A 12,188-nucleotide genomic window follows, 5' to 3' on the forward strand; every position below is an offset into this window, starting at 1 on the left:
AAGAAAGACGTAAATTGTCTTTTCCCCTTCATGAGACAGTGTCATCTCTGATACAGAAGGAATGGGAGAAGCCAGATAGGAAATCGTATATTCCTAGATCAGTCAAGAGGAAGTATCCAGTGCATGGGGCTCTGCTCCTAAGGTGGATGCGTCTGTAGCAAAGGTCAGTTGCAGGTCATCTCTCCCGTTTGAAGATCTAGGTTCCCTAAGAGATCCCATGGATAAGAAAATTGAAAGTTTTCTCAAAAGGTCTTGGGATTCGGCTACCTCGGCCTTTAAGCCTAATATTGCAGTCGCTTGTGTTTCCCGTTCTATGTTGTTTTGGTTAAATCAACTAGAAACAGATATTCAAAATAAGGTGCCGAGGGATGCCCTAGCCTTGTCGGTTTCTAATGTACAGAAGGGAGCCGCCTTTTTAGCAGACGCCTCTGTCGATGCCCTTAGACTCACTGCTCGTTCATCAGCTTTGTCCAATTCAGCCAGAAGAGCCCTCTGGCTAAAAAACTGGCCAGGGGATATAGGGTCAAGGAATAGACTATGTGGAATCCCTTGTGACGGAAAATTGTTAATTGGGAAGGTGTTAGAAGAGTTATTGGAAAATGTGGGGAGTAGGGTAAAATCTTTTCCTTCTACCCAAGGTGGTTCCTTTCGTCCCTTTCGGAGGCCGAGGTCTCAAAGAAGGGGGGCAGAAAGGAATCAGAATTTCAGACCCTTTCAAAAAAACAGAGGACTCCTGTTCAATCAATCCAGAGACCCCAAGCGTCAGAGACCAAATACCTTATGACGCCAGGCTCCCCGTAGGGGGAAGACTGGCCCACTTCTTCGAAGCCTGGTCGTAGATATCAGGGAGCAAGTGGGTGTTACAGACAGTTCAAAAGGGCGTCTCGATGGATTTTCTCTCTCCTCCTCCCTCTCGATTAGTCATCACGTATCCCACTTCCAGAGAAAACAGAGAAGCGATGTTTACCGAGGTCCGGACCCTGGTCCAGAAAAAGGTACTGTGTCAAGTTCCTCTTGCCGAACAGGGCCAGGGATTTTATTCAAATCTATTTCTGGTAAAGAAACCGGGGGGTTCATTAAGGGTCATTTTGAATCTAAATCCCCTAAACAAATTCCTGGTTGTTCCAAAGTTCAAGATGGAAACCCTGAAAATCAGCGGTAAACCTGTTGTTCCCCGATTGCTTCATGGCCTCTATAGACCTAGCCGACGCATATTACCACATCCCCATACATCAGGACTTTCAGAGATACTTAAGGGTGGCCATTCAGGTAGACTCGGAGATTCATCATTTTCAATACAGAGCACTACCTTTCGGAAAGGGGCTATTGCCCCTATGAATCTTTACAAAGATAGTGTCAGAAATGGCAGCCCACATACGAGAAACACGGGGGTTGTTCATTCCATATCTGGACGATTTCCTACTGGTAGGGTCATCGAGTCAGGAGGTACAAAGTCAACTGTCCAGGGTCCTTCAGATATTGAAGAAATTAGGGTGGCTGATAAACAAAGAAAAATCATCTATGGTTCCCACAACAAGAAAGCTCTTTTTAGGGACATGGTTAGACTCCCAAAGACAGAGGACCTTTCTTCCGGTAGAAAAAGTAGTAAAAATAAGATCACTAGTGCTAGAGGTAAAACAAAATCCCCTAATTTCCTTAAGAAAGGGTATGTCTCTTCTGGGTCTTTTTTCAGCCGCCATCCCTGCTGTTCCTTGGGCTCAGTTCCACTCAAGAAGTCTACAGAATTTCCTTCTAGAGAAGTGGGACAGGGATCAGACCTCCTTAGAAGTAAAAGTTCTCCTCCCCATAAAAATCTTAAACTCCCTAGATTGGTGGTTAAACGTAAGAAATCTAGAGGTTGGTCTTCCCTGGAACCCCAGTCAGGACAGGCTAATCACTACGGATGCCAGGCTCTGGGGGATGCCACTGATAGATCTTTTTGCCACAAGGAGAAATCTCAAGGTAGAAAGATTTTTTTTCCCTCAACAGGGCAGACCTTCCTTTAGCTGTGGACGCCTTTTCTCAAAAGTGGGACAGTCCTCTTCTTTATATGCTTTTCCTCCCATGATTCTCCTCCTGCCCAGGACTATCAGGAAGATAAGACAGGACAGGGCAAAAGTAATATTGATAGCTCCCTTTTGGCCTCGTTGGGCATGGTTCTCAAGTCTAAGGGAGCTGCCAGTAGCCGATCCTTCCGGAATCCAGGAAATTATTGTCGCAGGGCCCGATCCTCCATCCAGAGATAAAAGCCCTGCATCTGACGGCATTGGCTATTGAGAGGATGATTCTCCAAAAGCAAGGAAAGAATAAGGGGAATAAAGCATCTTACACAGCCATCGCTAGATGGATTAACCCCTTAACGCTCTGCGCCGTAGCTCTACGGCGCAGAGGTATAAGGGATGTATGAAGAGGTCTCACGGGCTGAGTCCTCTTCATACAGAGGTGGGGGTTGTTGCATATTGCAGCAAACCCCCACCGCTAATAACCCGCTATTAACCCTTTCAACGCCGGCGGCAAAGTCGCCGGTGGCGTTTAAAAGACAGTGGCGCGCGGGCGCCGCCATCTTTATTGCAATCGCCGCGCACCCGAACGTCATCGGGGGGCGGCGATCGGTTGCCATGGTAGCCTCGGGTCTTCGTTTGACCCGAGACTATCTGGCATCTGCAGATTCGTTACAATGAGCCAGTGGCTCATTGTAATGAATGTGCTGCAAAAATGCCATATATTGCAAAAGTTTAAAAAAGTTTAAAAAAAAAAAATTAATAAAATATTAAAAATTCAAATCACCCCCCTTTCCCTAGAACGGATATAAAACATAATAAACAGTAAAAATCACAAACATATTAGGTATCGCCGCGTCCCAAAATGCCCGATCTATCAAAATATAAAAATGGTTACGTGCAGCAGTGACCTCCGAGGCGGGAAATGGCGCCCAAATGTCCGAAGTGCGACTTTTATACCTTTTTACATAACATAAAAAATGAAATAAAAATTGCTCAAAATGTCGCACAGACCTCAAAATGGTAGCAATGAAAACTTCGCCTCATTTTGCAAAAAATGACCCCTCACACATCTCCATGCGCCAAAGTATGAAAAAGTTATTAGCGTCAGAAGATGGCAAAAAATGTTTTTTCTTTTTTGTACACATTCGTTTAATTTTTGAAAATGTATTAAAACACAATAAAACCTATATAAATTTGGTATCACCGCGATCGCACCGAACCAAAGAATAAAGTAGGCGTGTTATTTGGAGCGAAGAGTGAAAGTCGTAAAAACTGAGCCCACAAGAACGTGACTGGCTCAAATTTTTCCACATTTGGAATTTTTTTTCAGCTTCGCAGTACACGGCATGTTAAAATAACATTACGGGAAAGTAAAATTTGTTACGCACAAAATAAGCCCTCACACAGGTCTGTACACGGAAAAATGAAAAAGTTATGGATTTTTGAAGTTGCAGAGCGAGAAATGAGCCGAAAAACCCAACGTCCTTAAGGGGTTAAAGTGACTATTCAGATGGCCTATGAGATTTCAGAAGTTCCTGTCCCGGACGGCATCCGTGCTCATTCAACTATATCATTAGCTACATCATGGGCCGAGTGTAGGGATGCTACGCTGGAACAGATCTGCCAGGCGGCCACCTGGTCTACCCCTCACACTTTCCTGAGACACTATAGGGTGGATGTAATGGGTTCTTCTTCTCTTTCATTTGGAAGAAAAGTCTTATCCTCTATTATCCCCCCCCCTAATTGTTTGTGATTTCTCTGCAATTCTCTCTGGTGGTGCCGTCGTGATGAAGGGGAAAACAATGAATTACTCTTACCGGTAATGTTGTTTCCTCAAGTCACGACGGCACCTGGTATTCCCACCCGGGTGTTACTTTTTTGTGTGGTGTTGGTTCAAGAGACATGAAGAAGAGATATATGCCGAATGAATATGTGTATATGTTTTGTCAACTAACTAAACGGCTCTTCCAAGAAAATCTCTGTAACCAAACTGAGGTGGAGTAGGAGGAGCCTCTTTTTTATGCTCAGGTTTCCTGTCCTTGGAGGGCGGATCCCTATCTCTCTGGTGGTGCCGTCGTGACTTGAGGAAACAACATTACCGGTAAGAGTAATTCATTGTTTTCCTCACCCCTTTCTCCATCCCCACAGTAAAATACCCCCCATCTATGGCTCCTTCATATTCAGGCCCTGCCCCCTCCATACTGTGTCATCTCTCCAATATCTCTAACAGTAGGTTACATGAACTTAAAGGGGTTTTCCCACAAATCCCACAGGATAGGGCCCAACTTGCTCATCAGTGGGAGTCTCAGTAATGTAATCCATGAGAGTAATGAAGGCCACGCATGACCGTTCTGCTCCATTCATCTACATGGAGCTGACAGATCGCCGAGCTCGTCAATTTCCGTCAGCTCATTGAGACCGAGCAACGTGGGACCCCATCAGGCTCCTCGTTTTCGTGATCTGTGGGGGCCCCATCACTGAGACCTGTGGATTGGGCCCAACTTTTATTTGTTGGAAAACCCCTTTAAACTCCTACAGGGATAGAAGGAAAGTCTACCAAAGATAAGCAAAATCTACCCCCCCCCCTTCAAACTTTTTGTGGCCGTCCCCTTTAAATAGACTTGAACTAAACAGATAACAGGTGTATCCTTGACGTCACCATCAACTGAAGTGTTGAGATTAACTTTTGGATTTACCAAAAAAAATATTCAATTTAAAATTTTATTTAAAGGAAAATACACAACATAAGTTAAAACTTAAAACATGACATTTACAGGGTCGTAAGAAAAATATTTAAAAAAACACATCTATAGAGGAGGAGGCAGTATGTACAGAGAGTAATAAAGACGCAGGGCGGTGAGACGTGTGGGATCGGAGGCCGGTGCTCTGACCGGGGAAAATCCAGATTTATTTTTTTTCATTTTAAACACTTTGCATTTTGTAAAGACGAGATTTGTCATTACGAGTTTTACATCTAATATCCGCCGCAGTTGAAGCTCAAGGAACGGGTGTTTCGGCCGCCCACCAGCCTCTTCCTGCTTTTACAGATCAAGTCCGACTTGGAGGGGAGGTCCGTGCACTCGTCCTTTCCAGAATTTTGGGCTTGTTTTGCCGCTTTAAGTTCCCTGTGGAGGAAAAGAATAAAAAATAGGTAAAAATCTAATTCCTACGGTATATCAGCCCTGCCCTGGTGAGAGGTGGGCACAAATGGCTGCATCCCTTATGCATAAATACATGGGATCTGTTCACCAGTAGTAAAGGGGTTAATGGTAACTGTAGCAGGGGCAGGGCAAGCCCAGGGTTCTGCAAAATGGCAAGACGACACATGTTTGCTTTTGAAATGCAGCCTCCCCCCCCGGGACTTGCTGGAAGATGCTAGCAGGGAGCCAGGTAACGTTTACAATCGCTTATTTCGGGAACAACAAAAGACATGGGTACAAGAACAGCACATCTGCATACTACTTTACAGCGTCTATGGGAACCTGTCCCCAGGGTAAAAAATAGCCCCCCTGATGACTGGTTCCCTTTAACTTCTTATCCCTGGCAGCATGAGGACCGATGCTTCTAACATCACTCCAGATCCTGTTACAGTCAGTGCCTCACCCGATCTCCATTACAGTGGTCAGGTGGGTCTTGCAGTGCTGGGTCCTCCTGACATTCGGACTATAACAGGCACTTTTTGGCAAGATTTTTTTCTTAGTCCGAAAAAGATAAATTTTTTTCCGGTTGGTTTATCGTCCCGTGATGCCCAAATGACTGCACCCTGTGGCGTCCGAGGGCAGCAGCGGGCTGAATGATTGATTAATCATAGCCCTTTACTAATCTTAAGTTATCTGGGGACACAAGCCACTAGAAAGAAATTGCAACCTTATTGGGTTAAGCCATTTAAGTTCTTTCAAGACCCCTCCCTCACTGACTACAACCACATTGCAAGAGTTCACCTACCTCTCCAGCATGGCGGTCTTAAACTTCTCCACATTGAGCTGTTTTTGGAGCTGTGCAGCCTTTCCGAGGGACCTCCTCAGGACGGGATGCTTCACCAGAGATGCTGCAGAAGGTCTGGATGCAGGATCCGGATGAATTAGCATCTGGTGGAAGTACAAAAGATTAAGAAAATACCTTCTAATGTGGCAGAGTTTAAAAAATGAGAACGAAAGTGGTATTCTGGTATTCTTGCCATAGCTCTACATCTACTGGATATTATTGGGGGTGGGGTGGGGCGGTCTTTGGGTTACAGAGTTGAGGTGATCAATGGAGGTCCAAGTAGTGAATGGCTGATAATTGAGTAATAGAGTAGAATACCCCATGCAAAAATCACAATGGAATAAAGCTTATAGATGGTTGCTCCTTAATTTTGTTGCGTCCAACATCAAGCCAACACCATACACCAACATCACACATGGGGTTATCCATGCCATGGTGTTACCCAAGAGACCTTCACTTACCTTAAGCAGGTCAAGAAAGGCCAACGATAGTGATTGAGGAACCTCTGGCAGGTTGCCCTTTCTGATGTAGTGCCAGCTGTCGTCATTGCACGGGAGAGGGTTCGCGCCAGCTGCTGCGGTGATTGTGAGGCCAAGAGCAAAGAGGTCAGCCTTAGGAAGCCGGCTGTAATCCTGAAAGAAAGATATATAGCCTGAGGATAGAGGCTCTTTAGGTAAAGTCTGTCCTTCAAGGGGAAATCCAGTGAAAACAAAGTCATATTACAGATTTACAAAGTTCCCCCCTAGGCACCCCTAGTCTCAGGTATGAGAAGGAGTCAATATTGATGCCTCCAGTAGTCTAGGGTTCGAAAATTGTTCAACCTCAACACCCCTAGTAGACTAGGGTATGGGAGGGCTCAACCCAAGAACCCCTAGTGGTCTAGGACATGAAAAGGGACCTAGGGTACAGGCTCGACCTTGGCACACCTAGTGGTGTAGGGCATTGGTGGCACAGGTGATTCCCTGTGTACAGAGGGACACTGGAAAGAAACTAAAATTATGCAAATTTTCCAGCTTGTCCTCAGGAGGCCAATATGATTGAACGTTGTTGAGGAACAGGAAGCAATAAGTTACTGCTTTCATTTTTGGTTGGCACCTCGCGATAAATAAGATGGGTTTTGGCTTGCAGTGTGGGCACTCTGCCGCTAGAAGGTTCGCCATCACTGGTCTAGGGTATGGAAAAGGATCAAGTTCAGTGGTTTTAAAAGGGTTTAAACTCTGCACCTCTTAGTGTCCTAGGGCTCACAACTGGTGGTCTGGAGAACAGGAAGGCTTTAACTTCATCCTTGTCAAAGGTAACGGATCCAACCCATGCATCCCTGGTGGTTTAGGGTATTGAATGGCTCAGCTTCTATATCCCTCATTGTCTATGGTTTAAAGCTTAGCATCCCTCTGTCGATCTAGTGTTTAGCTTCCTATGGTAGGATTGGGTAGGTACAGGGCACTCAACACTGTAGACAGGAGTGATGTGCCCAAGGAGGGGTTCTATAGACAAATTGGTAAGCAATTATGACCAGAAATTCTCAATCTGCTAGGATTTACTTAAAAACCTAAACTCAAATTTGGCAATGTACGTGCCATCGACGTGGCCGTTATCGGCAACACACATTTTGTACTTGCCTCCTGTAGGATCTCGTTGGCCAAGAACCTGCTGTCTCCTTCCTCCACTTGTGGGTTCGTAATCGAAGTGACATGACCCAGGTCACCTGAAACCCCAAGAAAATCCGTACATAGATACCATACATCTTTATACATCAGACCCAGGAGGACCCCATGTAGCATCACCATACACACCAATCTTATACATTACACTGGTGGAGGAGATCTCATCTTCTCCATCGCTGTCCTCCTGCCCCATCTCAGTCAGCTTCCGACAGATGAAGATATTACCTGGAACAAGGCAGGCAATGGAGGATTAGGATGAGAATACCCCAACATCATATTCTAGGTTGTCCAAGATTGGAAAAAACATGGCACCACACAGTTGAGATGGGCTGCTATACATGGCATGACCCAAAGACTGATGTGGGGGTCATGCCATGCTACCAGGCTCCATACAAAGCCAATACCCACTTGGCTTGATATCCATGTGTACCAGGCCCGAGCTGTGTATATACTTCAGACCCATGGACACTTGCAGAAGGATCTCCTTCAGCTCCTGCTCCAGCACCAGCTGCCCGCTCTTCGTGTTCTCCATGATCACATCCTGAAGGCTCCCACCTGAAAATTATTATACCAGAGCATATTTATCAGTGTTCTGGTGGTTAACCAAGAAGAGTTCAGAGCTGACCATCATCCATAAGTCCTCCCAACGTCCTAACGCTAGGTTTATGGGAAATTACTCAAGTGCTAACCCCTCCCGATATAATTACAGTCTAAACACTGGAGTCCTCCAATACACCTCTTTGGTCTTCAAGTTATTGAAAAGAGCAAACAGAAGAAAAACCCATGACAGGAGGATCAGACTACACATGGTGGATTTGTAGTCTGTAACCAAGGAAACCTAGGTCTGCTTAGCAGCTATAAACTCAAAACCATGGTGCAATTTTAAAATTTTTTAAAAAATACGTGAGTATAGAAGTAAACAGATGAGCGAACCCAGTGGTCTAGTTTGGCCATCGGTGGCCAAACAGCAAAATCCGTAAATTGACCGATTGGCCGGTAGCCATGGCTAGTTGATAAGGGCATCAATTTGGCAAATTGATTCTTCAGCTTTCTCCATCCGGCAGTATGTCTGGGTTAATTGGTCGAACCTGAACTCCACCATTGGGTCTACTCATATCTAGTAAACGTAACTTTACTATGCTGATGGGTTTCCCCATGGTCAGTCAATAACATCATTGTGAGGAGTCACCCACCAGTGGCCTTACCGTTGCAGTATTCATTCTGTATGATCATGTGGTCATCCTCTGCCCAGGCAGAGTAATAGCGCACAACATGAGGGTGGTGACCCAGCACGGCATGGGCGTAGACTTCTCTTAATGCCAGCTGCCTGCGTACAGAAATGGACCACAGTTCTCAGACTCCAGAACAGTTATTATAGCACTTATTATTTCAAGTCCTCACACTGCATCGAGCTACTCCACAGTTCCTCTATGCTCTGAGTAAGAGCTGTAGAATACTAGAAGATGTTACTCAGAGCATGTGGATTCGCTTGATGCACAGAGTACAGCAGTGTGAGGTAGCACCCCCCAGTGCATGTAAAGCTGTTGTATTATAAGTACAAGAACAACAACTCACTCATCCGTTGATCCCGCCAGGGGCTTCTTGGATCGCTTTATGGCGTAGATGCAGCCGTCGAGTCTCTTGACGCACTTGTAAACTGCTCCAAATTCTCCTGCCCCGATCCTTTCGATTTCCAGGAATTCAGTCTTGTATCGGGACACCATGTTCGTTTCGCGTAGTAGAAACCTCTAATGGGCGACACATTCAAGAAGTAATAGGTGGCCAATATGGTAGTACACAAAGTGGAGGTCAACTCAATTGGGGAACCCTACACTATTACCAGGGGCCTCTCATACTCTGGAGGACCTTTCCTATCGTACATTGTACAATTCATTGATTTCAGGTGTAATACTGCACTCCTCCTGTGGTGGTGCTGTGAGGAAATTGAACACTTCGTCCCAGGATTGTGCACCGATCGATTGCAGCTGATCAGTGAACATTCCAGCATAGAAATTTAAGGGGATGCAGAAGTGAAAATTTTGTCTAAATCTTTATTGAGAACCACTTTTGAAGTCGCAATTTTAGAGGTTGGCCAGATTCCTAATCCCCGCCCATACACACCTTAGAAGGAAGACCTGAAGAAGTTTCTCGTTCTCTGTATTTCAATGGTGGATCGGTGCTTAAAAAAATATATATATATATATATAAATGTAAATTTGTGCAGGTTAAACATTTTTTAGGACACTTTAACGCAAACTTTTTAAACTCCACCCACTTTGTAGCCAATTTGATTGGAAAACACAGCTGAAAATGGGACCTACAACTAAAATTCCAGAAGAAAAATCTACCACAATTTACGTAGGAGGTCTACCAGTACCATAAATATTCGGTCACCTGCATTGCTCCGCCTTCCTCTTCCCATTAGGGTTCAGTTGTATTTGACGATACGTGTCAGGGGTAAAAGGGTTAATGTTGACCAGCGCTGGGTCTTCTAGATCGGCACCAGTGCCAGCCGCAAACCTCAGAAGACGCTGCCCCCTGCAGGGCACCCGAGCACCAGGGGATGGGAGGTTCTTGTACAGTAAACTCTGAAGGTAGAAAATACTCAAATTTTTGAAGGCCTACACGGCGAGGCTCCCACAACAACCCAACCACCTCCTTCCTTTATCGCACATAACGCCATTCCTTCAAATACCTTGGGGGTGTAGGGAGTATCGCAAAGCTTCAACTTCTTCCACGTGCTATAATGGAGGGGGGTTCCCGGACCATCTCCCTCAGCGTAGAGCTTGGCCGGTGGAGAGCAGTCACTGTCAGGGCTGGCCTCCTGTGACGGGGAGAGCCCCCTCTCATTCCTCTGAGGTGTGACCGGATACGGGCTCTTACGGTCTCTCCACATTAGGATATCATCAGCTCCTTCTTCTGAAGATGGAGACCCCTTCCCAATCTCATTGCCTACTCCATCTTCTTCATCACCACTGGAGAAGTCCAGCTTCTGCACAATCCCTGAATCACGTGGCATGGTGCACATCATCAGACCTGGTGGGGGTAAGGGGTGGAGATCACCAGAGGTGCCCCAGATTGTCCCGACACTACAATACTGAGGCCACGCGACACAACAAAAACATCAAGTGTGAACAAGGCCTGAAGCGTACAACCAAGGAGAAGAAACCCCCCACCACAATCTTAAGTATCAGGGAATCCAAAACCAACCACCATCTAATATAGGAATCTGTACATAACCCTATGACCCCCACACCAAAAAACTGTGTTTTTGGCTCAGAATTTTTTTTTTTCTTTTTAACCACAACCTCATGGTCCATACCCCAGGCCCAGGCTCACCAGCTACTCCCATCCTCCGCTGGGTTTTAAAAAACAAAAAAAAAGACCCAGGTCCTCCCCAACCCTAGTTATATAATGTCCTACAGCTGCCGATTAGCAGCTTCTCACCTGACCGCTCCTCCCTGTTAACCTCCTCCTGGCTGGAAGCCTACTGCCTTTGGGCGCCATCCCACGTGGTGTTTTTCCCACGTTTGTAAATCATCCAAAACGGGAGGGGGGCTTGCCTGACACGAATTGCAAACCCATGTGCGTTTTGGTCAAACCCCCCTCCCACTTTCGTTTTGAAAACGCAACGTTGAAAACGCAAGCGCAGACAAAGCCGCACCTACTGGGGCGGGCCGATCGCATCGGCGTTAAATTAACGTAAAACACTGGCAGCTCGTTCCTGATCGCAGACGCTTCCATAGAAACGCCAATGTGATCGGGCCGCAGCCCGCCCCGGTAGGTGCGTCTTTGTCTGCATTTTCAAACGCAGACAAAGCGGTGCGTGTGGCACCGGCCTCACGCGACGCAAACGCACAGGGGGCGGACCTCGGCCTGATCGCATGTGCGCTTTTCAGAGAACGCAACGCTAGCGGAACGTGTGAACACGCCCTCAAATGTTTTAACTTGCCATTTTCTCCCCTGCGTTTTTTTGTCTGCGTTTTTCGAGGTGCGTTTTCAGGACGCGGTCACACGTTGCGTTTTGAAATGCATTACAACAGCTGAGCAGAGGTCATTTGCCTAAATACAATACTGCTAACATTTGCGTTTACAAAACGCAATGTAAAGGTGATGTTAACATACGCACATGCATTTTGTTAACACCTTGTTAACACGTGCGTTAACATCACATTTACAATGCGTTTAATGTAAGTAATGTAATTAGGAAAATGACCTCCCCTCAGCTGTTGGAACGCAATGAAGACGCTGCCAAAATGCACTGTATGACCACGCCCGGATAGCGTTTTTCAAAGTGGTTGCGTTTTATAAATGCATGCGTTGGTGGCCAGTGTTTTGAAACGCATGTGATTACATGCACAAATACCAAATTGCAAGAGACGCAGCTCCCTGCAATTACCGCACATCAAGCATCGCGTTTTTAATGTGTTCGAAAATTGCAGTAGAAACACGACAAAAACACAGTGTGTGTCCCTGGCCTAACACTTGCGTTCACTTGTGTGCTTTTTAAAAACGCAACGCAAAGGTCAAAATGCAA

At 45.9% G+C, this 12,188-nt stretch overlaps 1 protein-coding gene across 2 annotated transcripts; it reads right to left on the minus strand.

Moving 5' to 3' along the window:
• Window positions 1–4,710: 4,710 nt before the first annotated feature.
• Window positions 4,711–11,029, minus strand: WEE2 (WEE2 oocyte meiosis inhibiting kinase). 2 transcript variants are annotated; one of them, XM_072145202.1, is made up of 12 exons: window positions 10,991–11,029; window positions 10,347–10,687; window positions 10,046–10,239; window positions 9,773–9,830; window positions 9,227–9,399; window positions 8,857–8,978; window positions 8,060–8,206; window positions 7,781–7,876; window positions 7,607–7,692; window positions 6,449–6,619; window positions 5,949–6,091; window positions 4,711–5,128 (listed from the first exon to the last, which is right to left on the minus strand). In XM_072145202.1, the coding sequence occupies exons 1-12, from the start codon at window positions 11,001–11,003 to the stop codon at window positions 4,978–4,980; spliced, it is 1,695 nt and encodes a 564-aa protein (XP_072001303.1). In that variant the 5' UTR covers window positions 11,004–11,029; the 3' UTR covers window positions 4,711–4,977. The 2 variants fall into 2 exon arrangements, with proteins under 2 accessions (XP_072001303.1, XP_072001305.1); XM_072145204.1 differs by having other exon boundaries at window positions 10,974–10,998.
• Between the last annotated feature and the right edge of the window lie 1,159 nt (window positions 11,030–12,188).

The sequence above is a fragment of the Engystomops pustulosus genome, chromosome 4, assembly GCF_040894005.1.
Source record: "Engystomops pustulosus chromosome 4, aEngPut4.maternal, whole genome shotgun sequence".
In the NCBI taxonomy this organism is placed as follows: Eukaryota; Metazoa; Chordata; class Amphibia; order Anura; family Leptodactylidae; genus Engystomops; species Engystomops pustulosus.

What these genes read in the sequence shown, in the direction of transcription:
- WEE2 (XM_072145202.1), bottom strand. An exon ending in CTGGCGGGATCAACGGATGA is followed by an intron (nt 8,979 to 9,226) that starts GTGAGTTGTTGT and finishes TTCTGTACGCAG; the next exon opens with GCAGCTGGCATTAAGAGAAG. An exon ending in AAGACCGCCATGCTGGAGAG is followed by an intron (nt 5,129 to 5,948) that starts GTAGGTGAACTC and finishes TTTCCTCCACAG; the next exon opens with GGAACTTAAAGCGGCAAAAC.